The sequence below is a fragment of the Narcine bancroftii genome, chromosome 7 (genome assembly GCF_036971445.1).
Source record: "Narcine bancroftii isolate sNarBan1 chromosome 7, sNarBan1.hap1, whole genome shotgun sequence".
Taxonomy (NCBI): domain Eukaryota; kingdom Metazoa; phylum Chordata; class Chondrichthyes; order Torpediniformes; family Narcinidae; genus Narcine; species Narcine bancroftii.
Window position 1 is genome coordinate 85,271,202 of NC_091475.1, and position 26,244 is coordinate 85,297,445.

Below are 26,244 nucleotides of genomic sequence, written 5' to 3' on the forward strand. Positions count from 1 at the left end.
CACCAAAATATTGGGTGTGAGATAACTCACAGGTAGCTGATGACTTCTGGAAACTAGTGCCCACCCAGTTCCCTCTCCCAACTCCCATTTCATTAAACTATCATCATTATTTAAACTATTTAAACTCTTTTCAGAAAAGAGATAAAAGATTTATTTTTTTAAATCAACGTTACCACTTCGATCACCATTGCTTCCATTTATTTTAAAAATCTGGATACCACCTTACATCTCTACTCTCTTTGGAGACCTTGAAGGACTACATCATTCCTGAAACTGCATGATTGGTAGAGACTAAGCAAAGTCCATAACCTCTTTAGGATTGTCAAAGAATTTTGGCTAATTTCCATCCTAAAAAATCTTCAGTACCGCAGAATACCTTCATTAAAGATTGTACAATTTCATTTTAATAATCTTCCACCATTTTTCTCTTCTTTCTTTCTTTCCTTCTCTTTTCTTTCTTCTTTGGCTTGGCTTCGCGGACGAAGATTTATGGAGGGGGTAAAAAGTCCACGTCAGCTGCAGGCTCGTTTGTGGCTGACCAGTCCGATGCGGGACAGGCAGACACGATTGCAGCGGTTGCAAGGGAAAATTGGTTGGTTGGGGTTGGGTGTTGGGTTTTTCCTCCTTTGCCTTTTGTCAGTGAGGTGGGCTCTGCGGTCTTCTTCAAAGGAGGCTGCTGCCCGCCAAACTGTGAGGCGCCAAGATGCACGGTTTGAGGCGTTATCAGCCCACTGGCGGTGGTCAATGTGGCAGGCACCAAGAGATTTCTTTAGGCAGTCCTTGTACCTTTTCTTTGGTGCACCTCTGTCACGGTGGCCAGTGGAGAGCTCGCCATATAATACGATCTTGGGAAGGCGATGGTCCTCCATTCTGGAGACGTGACCCATCCAGCGCAGCTGGATCTTCAGCAGCGTGGACTCGATGCTGTCGACCTCTGCCATCTCGAGTACCTCGACGTTAGGGGTGTGAGCGCTCCAATGGATGTTGAGGATGGAGCGGAGACAACGCTGGTGGAAGCGTTCTAGGAGCCGTAGGTGGTGCCGGTAGAGGACCCATGATTCGGAGCCGAACAGGAGTGTGGGTATGACAACGGCTCTGTATACGCTTATCTTTGTGAGGTTTTTCAGTTGGTTGTTTTTCCAGACTCTTTTGTGAATCTTTGGAAGATTTTTCTCTTCACTCTGTAACTAAAATGGTAGATTCTTATGTACCAAAATTGCCACACCTTTTGCCTTAGAATTAAACGAAAAATAAAAAACGTGCCCAACCCATTCACGTTTGAGTTTCAAATGTTCCTTATCTATTAAATGAGTTTCCTTTGCCATTGCGACCACCGTTTCTTCCATTTCTTCCAGAAATCAAATTCCATTCTTGCAGCTCTGCCCTCTTTGGAGACCGTGGAGGACTACGTCGTTCCTGGAATTGCGTAATTGGTAAAGACTGAGCAAAATCCATAGCTTCTTTAGGATTATCAAAGAACTTTGGTTGATATCCATCCTGAAAAATCTTCAGTACCGCAGGGTATCTAAATGTTGCCTTATATCCTTTTTTCCACAATAATTCTTTCACAGAATTATATTCACGTCATTGAAACATAATTTCCTGACTCAAATCCGGATAGAAGAAAACACGATTACTCTGAACCATCAAAGGAGATTTGTTTTGCTGTGCATTTCTAATAGCCATACGTAAAATAGTCTCTCTATCACAGTAATTTAAACAGCGAACCAGAACAGGTCTTGGATTCTGTCTTGAAAAAGGTCTCCTTCTCAAAGCTCTATGAGCCCGTTCCAATATTAAATCTTCAGAAAACTTATCTTATCCCAACACTTGTGGAATCCATTCAGTGAAAAATTTTCTTGGATCTGGCCCTTCTATGCCTTCTGGCAAGCCGACAATTTTCACATTATTCCGTCTGGATTTGTTCTCCAAAAATAATCAACCTTTTTTGCTAAATTTTTATTCTGAATCTGTAATGTTTCAATTATTTTATTCACATCTTGCAATTGATCTTGTACATCAGATAATCCTTGATCACACATCTCAAGTCTTTCAATAGTTTCAACTTTAAAAGCTCCAAAATCAGCCATCTGTTGAGTATTGACATCCACCAATGCATTAATCTTAGAAGTAAGATTATTCATAGAATCACCTAAATACATAATTGAAGAAAATATCTTATGTTCAAGACTCTTGAAAAGTATATCAACATCAGTAGATCCAGACATGGTGGGATTCTGCTGTTCTTGTGGAATCAAAGTCTCAGTAGACGTTGTTTGAAATACTGGCATCCGTCCAGCCCTTTGTTCTAAAGGCAGCTAAAAACGACCTTCAGAAAGACTTACGGAATAAGAACGGAGCTCCAAGGCCGAATTCTTCGCTTGTTTTCCTGGATCCATTTCACGCTGAGTCGTGGCTTTTTGTAAACAAGCAGGCTCAGATAATTTCGGAAAATATAATTTTTTAACAATCTGTTGATGTTTCCTTTTATTTTTTTTTAACAAATGTACCATTAGGTATTAATTCAACACCTCATACTATTTATAAACTTTTAAAAAAAGTTTTAACGGGCACTTACAGACAAAACAATAAGTTAGAGTCAGGAGAGGACTGGAAGGCACGTCTGTTCCTTACGCCATCTTGCCACGCCCCCGCAATTTGCTTCGATACAATTACAACACTGGCATCCATTTGACATGTACAAAACTGCCCAGGTACATGTGGCTTATAAAAAACAAATCTAATCAGATTCATTACTTAGTTTACTCTCAATCATTGATTAAACAAATTAAACAGTTGTGAAAAATGGCATGAAGCAGAATTTATCGATAATTTGTTCTCTTCTACTCAGTTTGAGTTTTAGTAGAACTACTCATTTCTCGGGTTCATTGCAATATCAGTTCACACATGGTCAAATGAGAAACTCCAGAATTGAGAGCAATTGCTCTTGACATCATGATAGCATTTGACTGAACATGGCATCAAAATGCGCTGGTAAACTGAAAGTCATGGACCTTCAGGAGGAAAGGGAACCAATGAGTATACCCTCTCTAAAATCCTCTTAATAATATCTTACAGGTTCGCAACCTTTACCGTAAAAAGAAGGACACCAATAGCACAGGAAGTCATATAACATCCTCACTTGTAGAAGTTTATTTTCTTACTGTGCTGGGTATAAATCGAGGACATCATTACCCAATGGGAATACTTAGCATCTCCTGATGACAAAAATCATGAATTCTGCCACTGATAAACTAAATGAAAATCAAGAAAAAACAACTGCCATTGCTGGAAATACAAAATTAAAAAAAAAAACCAGAAAATGGTGGAAAGAATCAGCAAATCAGGCAACATCTGTGCTAAGAGAAACAGTGCTAGTTTAGGGATTTTTCAGAAGATGCCAACTGACATTTGGTGCATTTCCTGCACTGTTTGTTCATTAAACAGAAAAAGTTCTACTTCAAATGCCATTAAATGTATCAGTAACAATGTTACTTCATACAAAGTCCATCTATTCATTTATTTATTAATTTTATTGGAATGAAGGGATCAATGGGAAGGTGAGCATTTAATCACCTGAACTGCCCTTGGGGAGGTGGTCGTCAGCTCAATTTTGTATAATGCTCCAAAAGCATTTGAAAGTACCAATTCAATGTGACAGCAGCTGTCAAGTCAGGTAGGAGACAATTAGGTTGTGCAAGCAGCTAGTTGAAAGAACACAAGAGTCGAGTATTGAAGCAGGGAAGCAATGAAGCTAAATTGGGTTACTGTTTATAATGAGAAATAATCATAATCTTAAAATAGTCCTCGATGCTAAAAGGGAAATTTATTTCTTCATGGAAGAACTAACACACTGGGACAAATGTTCTTATGAGGAACTAAAAATAGAAATAAACATGATTTGCTAATAGCTAGCAATCTTATCATCAAGAACAGACCAATTTACAAATTTGCTTCCAAATCTAAAAGACTTGTTAAAATTAAAATTAACAGACAAACAAAAAAGAGAAGCTTATCTCTTCCCATTTTTTGAAACTCCAAATCTTGGAAGAGCGAGCTCAGTTATAACCAGTTCACTTGTTTTTAAACTTACCTATTACCTTTTCTAGATCAAAGTCCACAGGCAATGACAACAAGGTCTGACAAGATACTGTAAGGAAGAAAAATCAAAAATATTAAATAAATTATGTTAAAGTGGTTGTAACAAGATTATTCATTCTGTGTTTTACCGTCATGGCATAAATGTTAAGACAGAGGAAGTACACAATTTTTCCATTTTCTTTAAGGTGAATGTTATTTAAGCATCCAGTATTCTCATGCAACTATCAAAAATTTCTAAGAATATTAAGCACTTTCATGAAATGCTCAACAGTTAATTTAATTTCAAATTATTTTATAATTTTGTAGCTGTGAGCCAGACTGCAGGATGGCGTGTTGCCTCCTGGTACCAGGGTCAAGGTTGTCCCTGAGTGAGCATAGGGCATTCTGAAAGGGAAGGATGATCAGTCAGGGGACATGGTCAATGACAAAGGCAGGAAGGGAGATGACGACCTGCAAAATTAATTTTGGGAGCTGGGTAGAAAATTAAAAAGCAGAACTCCCAGTGTAATCTCAGAATTGCTTCCTGTGTCACATGCTAATGAAGCAAGAAATAGGAAGACAGTGCAATTCAATATGTGGCTTAGAAACAGACGCAGGATGGAGAACTTCAAACATGTGGATTTTTGAGCTCTCTTCCAGGACTGATGGGACATACAAGAGGAACAGGTGGCACCTGAACTGGAGAGCAACCAATATTTGAGCAGGATGTTTAGCTCGTGCTGCTTAGGCAGCTTTAAACTAATGTGGCAGGGGTGCAGGAACCAGAGCAGCAGGGCAAAAGGTGCAAATGCTGAGGGATGAGAAATGTTATGACAACTGTCTGAGTGGAAGGGCAGGAATGAAAGGGTTAATGTTTTTATTTCAATGGTGAAGAGTATTATGGGTGAGGCAGATGAACTGCATGTATTAGTCCACAAAACTTTGAAGTTGTGGCTATTACGGAGGCTTGGCTGTGAGAAGAACAGGACTAGCAGATAAACATTCCTGGGTTTATGGGTTGGTCTGTTCTTGATGATAAGATTGCTAGCTATTAGCAAATCATGTTTATTTCTATTTTTAGTTCCTCATAAACTAGCAGATAAACATTCCTGGGATGTGTTAGAGAGGGAGTAAAAATGAATAAAGGTGCTGAGTTATTAATTTGGGAGAATGTCACAGCTGCACTTACAGGGGATGTACTGAAGGCTCAACCACTTAGGCATTTCAAGCAAATGAGTTGTAATATGCTGGAGCATGCAAGTTCCATCAGGGTCATAGTTCATACCATGCTCGTATGGTAAAGAAGAGCTAGTGTTTCTCCAGGATGACAAGAGCATATTTACATAAATATCAGTTAGAATAGAAGTTAAACACACTGAAATATTAAAATATTAAGACGGATACAGTAAAAACCCACGGTACACTATCCACCAATGTTCAGGGAATTCAGGAACCTGATGGCTTGCGGAAAAAAAAAACTGTTGCCCAATCTGGACGCAAGGACCCGAGTGCTACGGTTCCTCCTACCAGATGGCAGAAGGGAGAACAGTTTACATGAGTGGTGTGTGGAGTCCTTCACAATGTTTATTGCTTCTTGTCTGCATTGAGTGTTGCAGATGTCCCTCATGGTAAGAAGAGAGCCCCTAATGATCTTTTCCGCTGACTTCACTATCCTCTGCAGGGTCTTGCAGTCCGAGGCGGTACAGCTTCCACAGTTGCACAGGATGCTCTCAATACTTCCTCTGTAGAAAGTAGTGAGGATAGAGGGTGGGAGATCAATTTTCCTCAGCCTTTGCAGGAAGTAGAGGCACTGCTGGGCTTTCTTGGCTATGGAGCTGGTGTTAAAGGTCCAGATGAGTTTCTCTGCCAAGTGCCCTCCAAGGAACTTGATACTCTTGATGACCTCAATAGTCAAGCAGTCAATGGCCACCACAGCGTGTTCCCCCAGCCCCCCTGAAGTCGACAACCAACTCTTTTGCTTTATTAATATTCAGATACAGGCTGTTTGCTCTGCCCCAGTCTGTTAGCAACTGCACCTCATCTCTGCTCGCTGACTCCTCATTCTTACGAATAAGGACAACCACGGCCATGTTGTCAGCAAACTTGATGATGTGGTTCAAGTTGTATTTAGCTGCACAGTCATGGGTCAACAGAGTGAATAGTAATGGACTAAGCACGCAGCCCTGGGGGCACCCGTGCTCAACGTGATGGTCTTGGAAGTGCTGTTACTAATCCAGACCGCTTGAAGTCTCCCCAATAGGAAATCAAGAATCCAATTGGAGAGGCAGCAGGCTCAACTTCCTTATCAGGAACTGAAGTATGATCAAGTTGAATGCCAAAATGAAGTCAAAAAACAGCATTTGGACAAACAAGTTCTTATTTTCCAGGTGTGAAGGTTAGATGGAGGGTGGTGGTGACAGCATCATCTGTAAAATGGTTGGCTCTGTATGCAAACTGTAGGGGGTCCAGTGACTGGGGCAGCAGGATTTTGATGTTCCCTATGACGAGGCTCTCGAAGCACTTCATGACAACTTTATAATGGGAGTGCAACAGAGCATAGTCATTGAGGTAGGACACAGATGACTTCTTCAGCACAGGGACAATGGTGGCAGCTTTGAAGCCCGTTGGACTATGGCACTTCTCAGGGAGATGTTAAAGGTGTTGGTAAGAACATCTGCCAGCTGAGCCACACAACCCTCTGCCGAGAATTTTATCTGGTCCAGCAGCTTTCCGTGGGTTGACCTTGCCTAATTCTCTCTTCACATCGGCCACTGTAAGACACAGCACCCGATCATTTGGAGGAGAGGTGGTCTTCTTCGCCGCCATGTCGTTTTTGCCTCAAAATGGGCGCAGAAGTTGTTCAGTGCATCTGGGAGAGAGGAATCACCAGCACAAAGAGATGGTGTAGTCTTCTGGTTGGTGATTTTTTTTTAAATTTTTTATTTTTCACACCATAAACCACATTGACCATGATACATACTTTTTCCTTTTCAAATATATACAGTGCCATTTTCTCCCCCCCCCCACCTCCCATCCCACCCTCCCTACCTCCCCCCCCCCATCCATTTAAAGTACAAAATCTAGGATACATTAAACCAGTCAAACAATGTTGTCATTCAATAGAAATAAACAAGAAATTCCACTGAGTCAATTCTTTTCATTTCCTTCTCCTTTCGTTAATTTAGGTAGTGAAAGTCCCCGGTAGGTTTTCTCTATTGTGCTTCATGTAAGGCTCCCATATTTGTTCAAATATTTCAATATTATTTCTTAAACTATATGTTATTTTTTCTAATGGAATACATTTATTCATTTCTGTATACCATTGTTGTATTTTCAAATTATCTTCCAATTTCCAGGTTGACATAATACATTTTTTTGCTACAGCTAGAGCTATCTTAACAAATCTTTTTTGTGCACCATCCAAATCAATTCCAAATTCTTTGTTTTTTATGTTACTTAGGAGGAAGATCTCTGGATTTTTTGGTATATTGTTTTCTGTAATTTTATTTAATATTTGGTTTAGATCTTCCCAAAATTTTTCTACTTTCTCACATGTCCAGATTGCATGAATTGTTGTTCCCATTTCTTTTTTACATCGAAAACATCTATCAGATACTGTTGGGTCCCATTTATTTAACTTTTGAGGTGTAATGTATAGCCTGTGTATCCAGTTATATTGTATCATACGTAACCTCGTATTTATTGTATTTCTCATCGTTCCAGAACATAACTTCTCCCATGTTTCCTTTTTTTAATCTTTATATTTAAATCTTGTTCCCATTTTTGTTTAGTTTTACCATTTGTTTCCTCATTCTCCTTTTCTTGCAGTTTAATATACATATTTGTTATAAATCTTTTGATTATCATTGTATCTGTAATCACATATTCAAAGTTACTTCCCTCTGGTAACCTCAGACTGCTTCCTAATTTGTCCTTCAAGTAGGATCTCAATTGGTAATATGCCAGCACTGTATCTTGAGTTATATTGTATTTATCTTTCATTTGTTCAAAGGATAATAATCTATTTCCTGAAAAACAATTTTCTATTCTTTTGATCCCTTTTTTCTCCCATTCTCTAAAGGAAAGGTTATCTATTGTAAAAGGGAGTAACTTATTTTGCGTCAATATTAGTTTTGGTAATTGATAATTTGTTTTATTCCTTTCTACATGAATCTTTTTCCAAATATTGAGTAGATGATGTAATACTGGAGAACTCCTACGTTGTACCAATTTTTCATCCCATTTATATAATATGTGTTCAGGTATCTTTTCCCCTATTTTATCTAATTCTAATCTAGTCCAATCTGGCTTTTCCCTTGTTTGATAAAAATCTGATAGGTATCTTAATTGTGCGGCTCTATAATAATTTATAAAGTTTGGCAGTTGTAAGCCTCCTTGTTTATACCATTCTGTTAATTTATCTAGTGCTATCCTCGGTTTCCCCCTTTTCCATAAAAATTTCCTTATTATTTTCTTTAACTCCTTGAAGAATTTCTCTGTCAAGTGTATTGGCAATGCTTCAAATAGGTATAATATCCTTGGGAAAATGTTCATTTTAATACAGTTTATCCTTCCTATTAGTGTTAATGGTAAATCTTTCCAATGCTCTAAATCGTCCTTTAATTTTTTCATTAGTGGATAATAATTGAGTTTATATAGATGACCGAGATTTTTATTTATTTGTATACCTAGGCATCTTATTGCTTGCATTTGCCATCTGGTTGGTGATTTCTTGAATACCCTTCCACATGTGTTGCGTGTCCTTGGTATCTAGGAAATGACTGTGAATCCGCTGGGCATGTGCATGCTTTGCGAAGCTTGGCCCTTGCAATAGCTAGGGTTACTTTGTCGTTCGCTCTGACGTCATCGTCATATAGCACGTAAAAGGAACTTTGAGTTACAGGAATGTTAAATAGGCTTGGTCTTTATTTCCCATAGTAAAGGAGGCAAAAGATGACATAAAATCATGAGGAGCATGGATGAAGTGAATGCACAGCATCTTTTTCCCAGGAGAGCCCCAATTCTGGAATTAGCGGAAACATATTGAAGGTGAGAGGGATAAAGTTTAAGCGTGACCTGAGGAACCACATTTTTACTCAGTGGGTCGTCTGTGTCAGGAATGAGCTGTCAGAGAAACTGAAGAAGCAGGCACACTTTCAGTGTTGAAGATAGTCAGACATATATATATTGTGACAGATTTATGTTATATTTTATATTGTATACAGATTGTGGGGTTTTTAGTTAGGTCACACACAGATACAAACAAACACTTCAAAAGAGATCTCATTTAAAACGCCAGAGCTCTGCTCAAGCCAGACAGTCCAGGCTCCAGGTGCCTTGGCAAAAACTTTGAAGAATGCCTATAGAGACTTCACATGTAGGTGTTAATAGGACATGCTGTGGATTATTGTTTTGGAAAGCAAGAGATGAACAAACTCAAAAGATTGGGTCTGGGGCTGCAGTCTGTCTGAATGCAGTTTGCTGTTCTAGGAAGGTCATGTGGTTTTGCAAGCAGAGAGAGTCAAACAGTTTTTTTTCTCAGAAAGAGAGAGTTCAGCAGTAGCAGCTGGGACTGGAACAGGTCAAGCTGGCAAATTTGTGGAAAAAAAAACATTTTGAAGACGGGTTGTGAGTTCTTAGTTCAGCCTGGTCAAAGCCGTTGTGGTTCATACAAGAGGAGACAGCTGGCTGTATAATGTTTCACTTGAAATAAGGAAAACAAAGAGGAACTCTGTAGTGACCTGGAGGAAAGAGGTTATCATCTGGAAAACCCTGATGGGGCAAGTTTCTTCAGCAAATCACTGAAGTAGCTGATCGGAAGGATTCAGCTGTGTGTCTCCAACGAGCAACAAATCTCTTTGAAAACCAACAAGAACCATCCTGAGCAGTAACCATTTACCTTTCAAGCACCAAAGCCTGGTGAAATTCATAAATGTTAAATTCTGTGCACAGTAGAAGAATTGCCTGATACCGGTGAACTTGGAAGAGTGAGAAGTGAGATTGGACTGTAAATCAAAGAACTTTTCTAAACTTACACATACATTACATGCATGTGCACTTAGAATTAGAAGGGGGTTAAGTTACATTAATAGTAATAAGTTAGAGTTTGATCCTGTTTTCATGTTTAAAGATAATTAAAACTTTTGTTTCAGTAACCACTTGCTTTGGTGAATTTCTACTGCTGCTGGGTTTTGGCGTCTTCTGGGCCCATAACTATATATATATATATATCTATATGATATAGAAAGGGTTTGAAGGATGCAGGCCAAATACAGTCAAGTGGGACTAGACCAGAAAGCCAAATTAGTCAGCGTGGTGAGTTGGACCAATGGACCTATTCTGTACTTCCTGACTTCCTGACTCTAATACAAGTATTCCTCAAAAATAAGCAAAGTGATGGGGTTATACTACTGGCATCCTAACAGCCACTGAGAGAAAGAACAAATTTGCAGACAGATGATGGAAAGGTGTAAAAGTAACAAAGTTGAATAGTGTTGATTTTAACTTCCTCAGTCTTACTTAATGAAAGAAGCTTAAATGGTGTAGACTTTCTTTGGTGCATCTAAGAGGGTTTCTTGAAACAGTATGCAATTGATCCAACTAGAGGAGGGAGCATGATTTGAAAAATGAGACTTGCCAGAAAACTGGCTTTTCAGCAGAGCATTTTGGGAATAGCAATCACAATTCAAGTTTCAACAAGAAGTCTGGACGTTGCAAAAAAAAAGTGTTGGATTGGGAAAAATCAAGATGTTATTCAGGAAGTAGGAGGAGTTAATTGGAAACAGCAGTTTTCAGACAAGTTCACAATTGACATGTCGGAATTGTTCAAGGACCGGGTGATCATAATCCAGGACTGGCATGTCTCTGAAAGAAGGAAAAATTGAGCTAGCAAAGTAAGTGAACCTTGGATGGTGGAAGTGTGAATTTAGAAATAAAAAAAAATTAAAAGAAACATATGCAAGATTGAGTAATCAAAAAAAAAACAAATAAGGCCCTTGGGGATTATAAGACAGGAAAAAGACCAAAAGGGGCCATGAAAAGGAGATAAAATAACGAGGGCAGGTAGGGCCACTCAAGGATAAAGGAGAAAATTAATGGTTGGAGCCAGAGAGTACTTTCCATCAGTATTCACCAAGAAAAATGGAGAAAATTGACAGCAGTGTGGAGAACACAAAACGTGGTAGGGCATTTTGAGATCAAGCAAGAGGTCATGCAGGGTCTTTTGAAGACCACAGGTCTCCATGAAATGATGGGAAGTATCCCATGTTATTGAAACGGGCAGGCCTTGATATCTTGACCAAGATATTTGTATGTTGATGAGCAACAGGCAAGATCCTGGAGGACTGGAGAGTAGCCCAATGTTATTCCTTTGATCAAGAAAGTGAATAAGTGAATAGGAAAAAAATCCAGAAAATTATGGGCCATTAAACCTCACATTTGTGGTTGGGAAGCTATTGGAGAGGATAATTAGGGATGGGATTTATGAACATATAGAAATACATTTAGCATTTAGGAAGTATGGATGTATCGGTAACTTAATAGTTTGGATTCTGAATTGGCTTTCCCAGAGAAAACAAAGGCAACAGTGAAATGTATTTTTTATGGAGTTAAGAAATACGAGTGGACATCCATTTAAGGCAAAAAGGGAAAAGAAATTGAAAGGAGATGCACAGAGCAATTTAAAAAAAACAAAATTATTTTTAAAACCATAGAGTGGTAGGTGCCTGGAACAAGGCAGATAGAATTATGGTATTTAAGAGGCTTGTGGATAAACACATGGATATGAAATGCTGTAGATCATGTGCAGGAAGAAGAAAATGAGTATAATTTGGCATTGTGTTCAGTGCATTCATTATAGGCCGAGGACCTGTTTCTGTGTTTTATATTCTATGCTCATATTTTTACACCACACTGTAGGCCAAAAAAGAACCAGCAGTTTTGCTTTTGAAAAATAAGAACAATTTCACATTATATTATTTATTACTTTTAAGGAAACAAAATTGATGCCAACAAGATGCAACTGCTTAGCTCGTTATTATGTTTTGATGTTAGTCAGTAAACCTACAATAGCAATCTTGTTTTACTGTTGATTGTTCATGGCTAAATTGTCCTGTATTATCTGTTATGCAATTTAAATTTGATTTTTTTTGGAGACAAGTAGTACAAACTTATTAAATTTCAAATAATAGAATTCTCAAATTCCATGGTAACTACTAACCATTATGCTTCCCAGACAACACAATCGATTCTTTTGAATTAACTGAAGAATCTCTATTCCAGGATGAACCTGAAAGGAAGTGCAAACGAAAAACTTTAAGTTCAGCAGATGTGCTATACATCTGGTTAGATTCTCTGTCGATTTCTGACAATCTTAACTCCTTTCACCAAATCTCCTTAGACATCTTGCACATTATACATATTACTCAAATAATTATTGATTTTACCAGAATTTCTCATCCCAAGGACGAATGACTTCAAAATAACTGGATGGATTGTGCAGTATTTATGTGTTAACATAACAAGGAACAAACTGCTGAAGAAACTCAGCAGGTTGAGCATCATTGGAGGAGAAAAGGAATATTGTATATGCCAGCGTATAAAACTATTCATGTATATGACAGTGCCCTGAATTTCAACCTAAAATGTAGGTTTTGAGATATACCTGCTGTACAAGACTAACCCAAATTTGGCACTTACGCCTGACTATCGAAGTGATGCTGCATGGCACATTTAATATACTAATTCACAATATTTTAAAAGCAAATTACCCAGTAAGGGTTGAATTTTTATTAGTATATTTTAAAATAAACCACCGTCGGCTCCTTTAACAGGCCATTTAAAGCCCGTATAGCACTGATGGCAATCAGACTTGGGCAGATGGACCCCACGGGGAGCACTGACACTTCTCTGTTATGGTTCGGATTTTACACTTAACAGTGAAGTCTCAGCTTTCCCCTGCGCTAAGAATTGGTTTTTATATTTGGCGTATAAGACAATCTCTGGTTTTGAGGTGACATTTTTAACTTTTAGGATTGTTTTATACAATAGCATATACGGTAATTTATGATTCAGGTTGAGACCCTTGCATTCACAGTTGACGAGTATTACACAACTGTATTCACATCTCTGATCTTCAGTTCACATGAACTGATACCTCACTTAGCATTACCCTGCAGAATATCATGATCGAGCTCTTCATCTCTGCCCCTCCTATGCCAGGAATCCAGCACAACTCCTGTCCTGTGCCCTGTTCCCTAACAATGAATTTCCCCCACAGGTCAGTGTAGAATTGGGACTGATGGTTTCTCATCACCTTCTGTTACATGTGACAGAAGGGCCTGTCTTCCCTACTCTTTGGCTGCATAGGTCTCCCCAGCCTGGTGATTTCTCCATCAGAATCTTAACAGCCGATTTGTTACAATAGAAAATCCTGGCTGGGTAGAGCAGAGCAGCCAAACAAAGAATGAAGAACAGCACAAGCTTCTATTGCATCCAACCGAAGATGACAAGGGAGACTTGATCTGTTATTATCAAAAGGAGGTTGTGCCTGTCCAAGGCAATGGCTTGCCCATCAGCAGATCTCAGAGGCTACTTCTCTGCAAAGAGCAAATCATTATAGCAGGGATGCCGGCAGGTGATGGGAGTTCATGTCAGGATTTGGGATCCAAAATTCAACCATAGCAATTGGAAGGTAGGGGACTGTGGCAGGCTTCCAAAAACAGTAATGCCTGCAATGCTTTTCTCTAATACATAATACTTTTAATGTATTTAGTGTATTAGCACTCTGGCAATACAATTGTACCAAAGTACAATGTTCTCTTGTTTCGAAGAGACTATATCTATAAGATTTAGTTTAATTTCATTCCATGGATGCAATCAGAAAAAAAAAAGCAACTTTCAAAGAACTCACATTTGGTTCGATGAGTCTGTGTAATTGGTTTCCCCTCAGTTTGAGTCCAAGGAGAAGGTACAATGACACTATTCAAAAAAAACTAGAAAAATAAAAAGTCAGGTAAACGTAATTTTAATAATAAAGCATAACAACACCAAATAAATTTATTGTGATAATTTCAAGATTTCAACTAACATTTTTTTTCCCATGGAGCAAACTAAAGACTTTGAATACTTAAATCTACCAAAAATGAATGATCAGATATCTATATTTTTTCAGCAATTACTGAACTCATTAAAAACTGAACAACACCCAGAATCAACTGATCATCAGTACAGGTGCACCCCAAGTATGTGTGCTTAGCCCACTGCTCTACTTATTATACACCCATGACTGTGTGGCCAGGCACAATTCTAATGTCATCTACAAGTTTGCCGATGACACCACTGCTGTCACCAGAATCACAAACAGCAATGAGGAAGCGTCCAGGAGGGAGATGGATCAGCTTGTTGAATAGTGTAACAACAACCTTGCGCTCAACGTCAGCAAAACCAGGGAGATGATTGTGAACTTCAGGAGGAATTCAGGGAAACATGACCCAGTCCTCATCATGGGTGCAGGAGTGGAGAGGGTCAAGAACTTCAAATTCCTGGGTGTCAACATCTCCGAGAATCTGTCCTGGAGCAATCACAAAGAAGGCTAGCTAGCGGCTATACTTTGTAAGGTCTCTGAGAAGATTCAGTATGTCACCAAATATGCTCGTAAACTACTACAGGTGACTGTGGAGAGCATTCTGGCTGGTGGCGTCACTGCCTGATATGGAGGGTCCAACTTTCAGGACAAGAATAAACTTCAGAGGGTTGTTAACTCGGCCTGCGACATCACAGGCACCAGACTTCACTTCATTGAGGACATCTACATGAAGTGGTGTCTGAAAAAAAGCAGCCACTATCCTCAAAGACCCTCCATCACCCAGGCCATACCCTCTTCACTCTGCTACCATCAGGAAAAAGGTACAGGAGCCTAAAGATGAGCACTCAACGGCACAAGAACGGCTTCGCTGCTGCCATCAGACTCTTGAATAATTAATGAATCAAAGATACTGCCTTACTTTGTGTGGACTAATACTTTTATTAATATGTTGTAAGATGGTTATAATATGAATGTTTGCACGATGATGCAGTCGCAGAACACCAAATTTCACGACTTATTCATGACAATAAATTGTTATTCTGATGTGTATATAGATCAGTGAAGCATCTTTAAACAATTGTTATAGTTTACACGTGTCTTCATGTATGTACAGAAATGCATATACATATGTTACTAGCATCAGAACCAGTCCCTGACAAAGATTTTATCAATTTGTTAGCAACAGGGTTAAAAAATAGTATCTATGAATGCTATTTTGAAAAAAATTGACCAAAGTACTCACCTCTTCGATAGCTTTCTGGTATCTTGCCTCAATCTCATTATCTAATCTAAACATAAAAATAAGAAAATTTACTGTTCCAACATCTGTTAATTTTGAAGCTAATTTCACCACAAAAAGAAAATAACTTTTCTCACTGACTATTCAATAATTCTGAGCATTCTTTTAAACCTTTACACCTCACTTTTGAAATACAAACAACTTTTCTTTGCCTGTTATTAATGCATTGTTACACACACATAATTAGCAAAATGTGAATAAAAGCTGTCTTGCAATGAAAAATGAACCAATGAGACAGAATGGTTTCTGCACGTCTAATTAAAAAATCTGAACTAAAACAAAATTGAGATTGAAGGTAGGACTTGTACTGACAGGACACTTAGCACAGGAACAGAAAGGGGACCAAAATGCTTGCAGGAAGATGTGCTAGTTCTGCTCTGGAGGGGGAGGGAGTGGGGGGTGGGGTGGGGGAAATATTTAAACGAGAGTTGAAAGGGGTGGGAACCAGATAGTGGAATGGTTGTGGATAAAGATGTGGTTGAGCTTCCACAGAAACGGAAAGATCCTGTACAGTGTAATGAGTTGCATGAATTTCAATTTTGTAGGAAAGACGGATGAGCTTAGATCATGAAACAGCACATGAAGTTATGGCCATTAGTGAGACTTAGTTGCAAGTTGGGCAAGACTGTCTACTCAATATTGTGGGGTTGTTATTTTAGATGTAATAGAAATGGAGGGATGAAAGGGGGTGAGCTGGGATTACTCGTCAGGGAAAATGTCACGGCAGTACTCCGACAGGATATGTTAGACGGCTCGTCTACTGAGCTGATATGGGTGGAGTTGATGAATGAGAAAGGAATGAGATATTATAAATCACTCAATAGTCAGTAGGAAATCAAGAGGAAAATTTGTAGGAGATAGAAGAAAAATGCAAGAAACACAAGGTTGCATTAGTAGGTGATTTTAACTTTCTACATTTTCTCTGTGATTCTCTTACATAATAAAGGGCTGGATGGGTTGGAGGGTTACATGTTTTGTTTTTATAATTTTTTATTTTTCACACCGTGAACCAAATCAACCAAAATACATACAAACATTTCCCTCTTAAATATACACAGTGGCACATTTTCTCCCCCTTCCCCCCCCCACCTTCCCTCTCCCCTTCCCACCCCCTCCAAACCCATTAAACGTTCAACATATACAATAAAATCATTAAACAATGTCATCACACGATGAAAAATAAACAAGAAAAATGTGTCATCTACTTTCACACACTGGATCAAGTCATTTTGTCTTCTTATCGTTTTAGGGGGTGGAGGTCCAAGACAAGCCCTCTGTTATGTTCCATGTAGGGTTCCCAAATTTGTTCAAATAATGTGACTTTATTTTTAAAATTATGTTATTTTTTCCAATGTAATACATTTATTAATTTCTATGTACCATTGCTGTACTTTCAGGCTCTCTTCTGATTTCCAAGTTGACATTATATATTTTTTTGCTACAGCTAAGGCTATCATAATAAATCTTTTTTGCGCATCATCCAGTTTGAGGCCTAACTCTTTACTTCTTATATTACTTATAAGATCTCTGGATTTTTTGGTATGTTGCTTTTTGTGATTTTATTTAATACCTGATTTAGATCTTCCCAAAACTTTTTCACATTCTCACATGCCCAAATTGCATGCACTGTTGTTCCTGCTTCCTTCTTACAGTGAAAACATCTATCTGATAATGTTGGATCCTATTTATTTAACTTTTGGGGAGTGATATATAACCTGTGTAACCAATTATACTGTATCATGCGTAACCTTGTGTTTATTATATTCTTCATAGTTCCAGAATATAACTTTTCCCATGTTTCATTTTTTATCTTTATGTTTAAATCTTTTTCCCACTTTTGTTTGGGTTTATAGCTTATTTCATAATTTTCCTTCTCTTGCAGCTTGATGTACATGTTCATTATAAATCTTTTTATTATCGTTGTTTCTGTAATCAAATATTCAAACCTGCTTCCTTCTGGTAATCTCAGTCTGTTTCCCAATTTATCCTTTAAATATGCTTTCAGTTGATGGTATGCAAACATTGTAGCATGAGTTATTCCATATTTGTACTTCAATTGTTCAAATGTTAATAAATTATTTCCCAAAAAACAATTTTCTATTCTTTTAATTCCTTTTCTCTCCCATTCTCTAAAGGAAAGGTTATCTATTGTAAAAGGGATTAGCTGATTTTGCAACAATAATAATTTTGATATTTGTTAATTTGTTTTTTTCCTTTCTAAGTGAATCTTCTTCCATATATTGAGTAAATGATGCAATACTGGTGAGCTTTTACATCGTACCGGCTTTTCATCCCACTTATAAGGTATATGTTCCGGTACCTTCTCCCCTATTTTATCTAGCTCTATTTTAGACCAATCTGGTTTTTCACTTGTCTGATAAAAATCTGATAAATATCTTAATTGTGCTGCTCTATAATAATTTTTAAAGTTTGGTAACTACAAACCACCTTGGTTGTACCTCTCTGTTAATTTATCTAACGCTATCCTAGGTTTCCTCCGTTTCCCTAAAAAATTCCTTATTATTCTCTTTAGTTCATTAAAGAATTTCTCTGTTAAGGGAATTGGTAACAATTGAAATGAGTATTGTATCCTTGGGAAGACATTCATTTTAATGCAATTTACCCTCCCTATCAACGTTAGCGGTAATTCTTTCCAATGTTCTAAGTCTTCCTGCAATTTCTTTATTAGTGGTTGATAATTTAATTTGTACAAGTGACTTAAATTATTATTTAACCTAATACCTAGGTATCGGATTGCTTGTGTTTGTCATTTAAATGGTGATTCTTTTTTTTAAATTCTGTATAATCCGCATTATTCATTGGCATCACTTCATTTTTATTTGCGTTGATCATGTACCCAGATATTTCTTCATACTTCTTCAATTTCTTATGTAGTTCTTTTATTGATATTTCTGGTTCTGTTAAGTATACTATAATGTCACCTGCAAATAAATTGATTTTATACTCCCTCTCCTTTATTTTTATCCCATTTATTTTATTTTCTGTTCTTATCAGTTCTGCCAGTGGTTCTATTGCTAAAGTGAACAGTAAGAGAGATAATCGACATCCCTGTCTAGTTGACCAAATTAATTCAAATTGGTTTGATACATATCCATTTACTGTTACCTTTGCCAATGGTCCATTACATAATGCTTTAATCCAATTAATATATTTTTCTGGTAGATTAAACCTCTGTAATACTTTGAATAAATAACTCCATTATACCCTGTTAAAGGCTTTTTCTGTGTGTAAAGCAACAGCCACTGTTGGCATCTTATTTCATGAATTAAATTAATAAATTTACAGACATTATCCGCTGTTCGTCTTTTCTTAATAAATCCAGTTTGATCTTGTTTTATTATTTTTGGTACACAGTCGGCCAATCTGTTTGGTAATAATTTTGCTATTATCTTATAATCTGAATTAAGTAGAGATATTGGTCTGTATGATGCTGGTGTTAGTGGATCCTTCCCCGTATTGCTGTCTTACATGAATCTGGCAAGTTTTGTGTTTCTTCTATCTGGTTCATTACTTCCAGGAGAGGAGGAATTAATAACTCTAAATGTTTTATAGAATTCTATTGGGAATTCATCCTCTCCAGGCATTTTATTGTTTGGCAGCTTTTTTAATATATCCTGTACTTCCTCTATTTCAAATGATTTTATCAGTTTGTTTTGTTCCTCTTGCAATTTCGGCAGTTCAATTTTAGCTAAAAACTCTTCTATTTTATCATCTTTTCCCTCGTTCTCAGTTTGGTATAATTGTTCATAAAATTTCTTAAAGTTCTCATTAATCTCCATTGGATTATATGTAAATTTGCTTGTCCTTTTTCCTCGATGCCAATACAGTTCTTTTAGCTTGTTCTGTTGCCAGGCTAATATTTTGTGTGTTTTTTCTCCAAGTTCATAATACTTTTCCTTTATTTTCATTATGTTCTTCTCCACCTTATAAGTTTGTAATCTTTCGTATTTTTTTTTGTCCGCCAATTCTCTTCTTTTTGTTATATCACCCCTTTTTGCTAGTTCATTTTCTATACTTACTTTCACCCTTTCCAACTGTTCTATTTCACGATTGTAGTCCTTTTTCATCTTAGTTACATTACTTATTCCAAAGGTGCTATTTGCCTTGGCGAGTCTGTTGTCTATCTCTTTTTCGATCCTTGCATCAGATGAAATGGTGCAGCATAGGTAGGTAAACTGGTTGACCGTTTTGAGTTCAGTGTGCCTGATGGAGATGGGGGGGGGTGGTGGTCATGGTGGGGAGCTGGCTGATGGAGGACCTCAGTTTTCTTCAGGCTGACTTCCAGGCCAAACATTTTGGCAGTTTCCGCAAAACAGGACGTCATGCGCTGGAGAGCTGGCTCTGAATGGGCAACTAAAGTGGCATCGTCTGCAAAGAGTAGTTCATGGACAAATTGCTCTGGTGTCTTGGTGTGAGCTTGCAGGCGCCTCAGATTGAAGAGACTGCCATCTGTGCAGTACTGGATATAAACACCGTCTTCATTGTTGAGGTCTTTATTGGCTTGTTTCAGCATCATGCTGAAGAAGATAGTAAAGAGGGTTGGTGCGAGGACGCAGCCTTGCTTCACGCCGTTGTCAATGGAGAAGGGTTCGGAGAGCTCATTGCTGTATCTGACCCGACCTTGTTGGTTTTCGTGCAGTTGGATAACCATGTTGAGGAACTTGGGGGGCATCCGAGGCGCTCTAGTATTTGCCAAAGCCCTTTCCTGCTCACGGTGTCAAAGGCTTTGGTGAGGTCAACAAAGGTGTTTTGTTCTCTGCACTTTTCTTGGATCTGTCTGAGGGCAAAGACCATGTCAGTAGTTCCTCTGTTTGCGCGAAAGCCACACTGTGATTCTGGGAGGACATTTTCAGCGACACTAGGTATTAGTCTATTAAGGAGAATCCTAGAGAAGATTTTGCCTGCAATGGAGAGCAGCGTGATTCCCCTGTAGTTTGAGCAGTCTGATTTCTCGCCTTTGTTTTTGTACAGAGTGATGATGATGGCATCACGAAGGTCCTCAGGCAGCTTTCCTTGGTCCCAGCAGAGCATGAAAAACTCATGCAGTTTGGTATGCAGAGCTTTGCCGCCAGCCTTCCAGACCTCTGAGGGGGGGGGGGTGGGGGGGGGGGATTCCATCCATACCTGCTGCTTTGCCACTTTTCAGTTGTTCAATTGCCTTATCTGTCTCTTCCTGGGTTAGGACCTCATCCAGCTCTAGCCTCAAGGGTTGTTGAGGGAGCTGGAGCAGGGCAGTTTCTTGGACTGAGCGGTTGGCACTGAAAAGGGATTGGAAGTGTTCTGACCATCGATTGAGGTTGGAGATCTTGTCGCTGAGGAGAACTCCGCCATCTGAGCTGCGCAGAGGGCTTGGGGTGAGGGGCCGTACACCGCCTTTAGTGTCTCATAAAAACCCCTGAAGTCGCCAATGTCGGCGCTAAGCTGGGTTCGTTTGGCGAGGCTAGCCCACCACTCATTTTGGATCTCCCAGAGTTTGCACTGAACGTGGCTGCATGCGAGATGGAAGGCTCGTTTTTTCTCTGGCCAGGAAGGCTTTGCAAGGTGAGCCTGGTGGGCAGCTCGCTTCTTTGCCAGCAGCTCCTGGATTTCCTGGTTGTTTTCGTCAAACCAGTCCTTGTTTTTCCTGGAAGAGAAGCCCAGTACCTCTTCAGTGGATTGCAGTATGGCCGTTTTCAGCTGATCCCATTTTTCTTTTAATTTCACTAATTTCTAATGTCAACAATTCTTTTAATGCTCTCATTTGTTCTTGAAAAAAAACTTTATCAATATTCTGTCCATCTGTTTTACCTTCTACTTCTCTGTGCAGATCTTGGTATTCTTCTTCTGTGTCTGTACCTGTTTTTGTGTCTTCCTCTTCTCCTCTTCCTTGTATCTGTGTCTCTTCTGACTTTCCTGATGAGTTGCTTGTCTCAATTTGCTGGGCTTCTTCTTGCTTGGCTTCTTGCTGTTGGTCCTCTTCTTCTGGGCTACTCATCTGTTGGGCCTCCTGCTGCTGCTCTTCTTTCCTTTCACTCCCTTTCCTGTCGCTTTCCTCTTCTTCCAGCTGAGAGCCCTGGTGTCGGGCATCCCTCAGCTGGTCGCGTTGTGTTTGCCCACTCCTCGGCTGAGCCCCCATTCCATTAGTGTTCTCCTTCTCCTTAGTAAGCGCACTTTTGTTTGGCTCAGAGAGCCATGTTTGCAGTCCAGCGGTCGGGGGTTCACGACTCTGTGGGTTCGTCAGCAACCTCGGAGAATGGGCTCTCTTCTCCACGACGGCTCCCTGCTTCATCATACAGGTAAGGCCTTCTCCTTTCTCTTCCGGCGTCTTTTCTTCTTTTTTTTCCTGTTGTTTTTACTTTTTCCATCTTAGGTGCCATTTTCTTTCTTTTCTCTACAACTTTATCTTTTATTTGTTATGTTTTGTATTTCTAGAACTTTGCATTTTCTTCACTTTATTTCTTCTTTTCTGGAGAGGGCTGGTATTCCCCTACCAGCCACTATGCCATCACGTGACTCCTCCCGAGGGTTACATGTTCAGCAAAGTTAATTTAATCAATATATAGAGGAACCAACTTGAGAGAATGCCATACTGGATTTCATGTTAGGAAACAAGATAGGGCAGGTGAGGGAAGTATGTGTAAGGGAACACAATGCTATTACTTATGGAAAAAGATAGGTCTGGTTCTTGGATTGAGATGCTATATTGGAGAAAGGCCAATTTTGATAGCAACAGAAAGGAACTGGAAAGTGCAGATTGGGCCAGGCTGTTTTCTGGCAAAGGCGTTTTTAGCAAGTAGGAGATCTTCAAAAGGTGACATTTTGAGAGTACAGAGCTTGTACATTCCTGTCAGAATTAAAGGCAAAACTTGGAGGTAGAGGGAAGCTTGGCTTTGAAAAATACTGAAGCCCTGGATAAGAAGGAGGAGGGGCCAATCGTACGTGGGCAGCAAGAAACAAATGAGGCACTTGAAAGTGTGCAAGAAAACACTCTAGGTACTCAGGACTAAAAGAATGCACAAGGTGGCTCTAGCAGATAAAGTGAAGGAAAAAAAAAGTCGCAAGGATTTCTGCAGACATATCAAGAGCAATAGGGTATCAAGGGACAAAAATGGTTCCCTTTGAGAACCAGTGGTCACAAATGCCTAGATCCAAAAGAGATGGAGATCTTAATTGGAGTTTTGCATCAGTATTTATTTGGGATGGGGTAGGGGGGGGCACAGAGTCTAAATAAGTGAGAACAACAGTGATGTCTTGGACCCTATGCAGATTACAGAGGAGGAGGTGCTTGCTGTATTGAGGCAAATACTTGCTGCCCATGTATGGTAAGTACTTCCTCCTCCTTTTTCTTTCTACCTGCAAGTCTTGTCTTTAATTTTGTCAAGAACGTAAATCCCCAGGGCCTGACAAGACAGTCCTTCTGCCTTCGTTGCAGGGACCCTAGCAGAAGCATTAAAAATGTCCTTTGCCACACGTGAGGTGCTATATATTGGAGGATAGCTGATGTTGCTCCGTTGATCAAGAAAGGTTCTAAGAATAATCTGGGAAATAGTCCAGTGAGCCTGACATCAGTAATGGGTGTTATTGGAAGGTATTCTAAGAGAATGGATATACATATTTGGATAGACAGGAACTGATTAAGAATAGTCAACATGGCTTTGCGTTGTAAGTCATGTTCAATCAATCTTAAAGTTTTCAAAGGAAACTCTGATCAAGCCAAGTTTATTGTCATCTAATTGTACAAGTATTACCCAACAAAACAGAATTCTTCGGTCCTTGGTGCAAAACACACACACACACACACAACCAGACACAAGTGCAGTAAACAAAACATAAGCAGGACAAGAATTCTATATACAAATAAATAAATACACATTGTTTCATGAATATGAGAGCCTCAAATGGTTGGTGTGAGCAGTTCCTTTGGTCGTTGAGCATTCTCACTGTCTGTGGGAAGAAGCTGTTCCTCAGCCTGATGGTGCTGGCTCCGATATTCCTGTATGGGAGCAGTTGAAAGGTGTTGTGTGTAGGGTGGAAGGGGTCTACAATGATCTTGTGCCTCCTCGTCAGGCAACGACCCTGGTAGATTACGTTGATGGCAGGGGGAGTGGAGGTTAGGGAAAAGGGAGATTCCAGTGATCCTCTCTGCTGCTCTTATGGTCCTGTGGATTGACCTCCAATCCATTTCTCTGCAGCAACTGTACCACACTGTGATTCAGCCAGCCAGGACACTCTTGATTGAGCTTCAAAGGAAGGTTGACATGATGGTGACCAGGAGCCCTGCCCGCTTCAGTCTTCTCAGGAAGTGCAGTTGCTGTTGCACCTTCCTGACAAGTGAGAAGATGTTGCATGTCCACGTTAGATCACTAGTCACTGGGCAGCCTGGTTGGCGAAGCTTTTGCAGCATCAACAATCAGGATTGGGGTTCGAATCCCATGCTGTCTGAAAGGAGTTTGAACATTCTCCCAGTGCCTGCGTAGGTTTTCCCTGGGAGCTCTAGTTTCCCCCCATTGTTTGAAAAGTACTAGAGGGGGTTATAGGTTAATTGGGTGTAAAATGGACAGCATGGACTTGTGGGCCAAAATAGCCTGTTAGTGTTCTGTATACCTACATTTAAAAAAAAAATTAAAAATTGGAATGAATTCGAAGGGACTTGGTGCCCTCCACTACAGAGTTGTTGATGTGTCATGGATGGTGGTCATTCCTGGTTCTCCTGAAGTCCACGATCATCATCTTCATCTGCATTATGGTGATACTCTCGCATCGTATTATGAGATTTTACACCTCTTCTCTGTAGTGCAACTTATCATTTGTTGCTGATGAGGCCAACTACTGTTGTGACTTCTGTAAACTTGATGACACTGTTGGAGCTGGATCTGGTGATGCAGTCATCAGAACAGGAGCAGGAAGTGTGCCAGTGCTCAGTATGATGGTGCTTGACTTTCTGCTACCAACCGGACAGATGGTGCTCTATGCGTTCAGAAGTTCGAGGACAGGACGCTGGCAATACGAGGCATCATTCTCGAGGAGGGTTAAGACAGAGTAAAGGGACAAGGCTATAGGCTGTGGATCAGTTTCTTCATTAGGCAAATTGAAATGGGTCCAACGTCTCTGGGAGGTGTGCTTTGATGCATTCTGTCACCAGACGCTCAAAGCATTTCATAATAGTGGTGGTCAGTGCCACAGGCCGATAGTTATTGAGACCTGTTATTCTCACCCTCTTGGGTACAGGAATGCTGGTGGCTGTTTTGAACATTGAACTGCTGCTATGAGGTGTTGAAATTGTCCATGAAGACCTCCGTTAATTGGCTGTGCAGTCCTTCGGTATTCAACCAGGGTTCTCATCACCTTAGGAGACATGGAGGTTTCTTTGGCGTCATCCTGTTCTTCTCATCAAACCATGCATAGATGTTCAGTCTTTCTTGAAGGGAGGAGTTGTAGTCCTTAACTCGAGAAGTTGACACTTGATCTGTTATAGTCTTGATCCCTTGCTACATGTGCCTCATGATGCAGATATCACACAGCTGGATCTTCTGTGTATACCCCAGTTTGCCTTCCGGATTACATGGGAGAATTCAGCCACGGCTGATCTTAGTGCCAACCTAACCTTGAGCTGAAGGCAACATCATGAGCTCAGAGAAGGGCCTTGATCTCTGCATCAAATCATCGTTCCTGATTAGTCCTGGTTATGAAGCATTTGATCTGTGACATCCTCAATGCACTTGCTGATAAAGCTTGTTTACTCCTTTATGCTCACATGATCATTGTAGGTTGCTGCCTCCCTGAAACAGCTCCAGTCCAAGTCTTGTAGTGCTGCTATGCCATCACCTCCCTTCGCCACATCCTGATCTCCCTGCGAACTATTTTGCTTTGTCAGCGGTCTATACGCCGGTGTTAGCAGAACAGATATGTGATCCAAGTAACCAAGGGATGCTGGTGTACACCTGATCCAAGGGGTTCTCTCTTCTGGTGGAGAATTTTGACTTGCTGTAGAATCTGTGGTAAGATACCATGCATGATTAACCGTGTTGTTGATGAAGGAAAGACAGTGGATGTTTCTACATGGATTTTAGTAAGGTCCCACATAGGAGGTTGGTCAAGAAGGTTGATTCTGTGTTGTAATGTTCAGCTAAAAATTAAACTTGGTAATAACCAATCCATTACACAGGCATGTGAGTGAGGTTAAAAAAAAAGTCGAGAGCTTGTGCAAGGCATACAGCAGGGGTCAAGGGGGTGAAACGCACCTTGCGGGGGGGGGGGTTGGTTTGGGGGAAGCACTCACCCATTTTGAAAATTTACACACAAAATTACCAGTTTCAAGCCTCTTTTATTGCATTTCAAAGTAAAAATGGACATTACAAAATAATGTGAATATGTCATTAAATACTAATAACATTTTTATTGACTTTGAAAATGTTTATCCTTACAGAGATTTGTCAATTTATTCATTTCCTTCTCCATGCTTTTGTGTTGCCTTCATGGTGTGTTCACTGCTTTATTCCACCTTGTTCCCAGTTACAATGAATATTTTGCTGCTTTATTGCATCTTGTTCCCGGTTACAATGATCACTTCACTGCTTCATTCCACCTTGTTCCTGAGTTGCAAATTAAAAAACGCTGGATGCCATTGATCACTGACACCTCCCCATGAGACCCCGTTCCTGTCTGGGAGCCCGAGGTTCCCACTGCACTTCTGCTCAAAGGTAGCAGTGAGAAGACCGATGGGCCCCAATCCGAGCTCCTGAAAGTGGAAATCATTCAAAAACGCGGAAAATTGATTTTA

The 26,244-nt window shown here is 39.7% G+C and overlaps 1 protein-coding gene across 5 annotated transcripts in view; it reads right to left on the reverse strand.

Annotated features, from left to right (window-relative positions):
• The window catches only part of bora (bora aurora kinase A activator), a 51,683-nt gene that overhangs the window by 19,268 nt on the left and 6,171 nt on the right, over window positions 1–26,244 (reverse strand). For all 5 annotated transcript variants that reach the window (XM_069890579.1, XM_069890578.1, XM_069890580.1 and 2 more), the window contains 4 exons: window positions 15,408–15,453; window positions 13,991–14,072; window positions 12,299–12,367; window positions 4,094–4,150 (listed from right to left, as the gene is read on the reverse strand). In XM_069890579.1, the coding sequence (XP_069746680.1) occupies window positions 4,094–4,150; window positions 12,299–12,367; window positions 13,991–14,072; window positions 15,408–15,453 (254 nt within the window). The remainder of the gene's footprint in view (window positions 1–4,093; window positions 4,151–12,298; window positions 12,368–13,990; window positions 14,073–15,407; window positions 15,454–26,244) is intronic.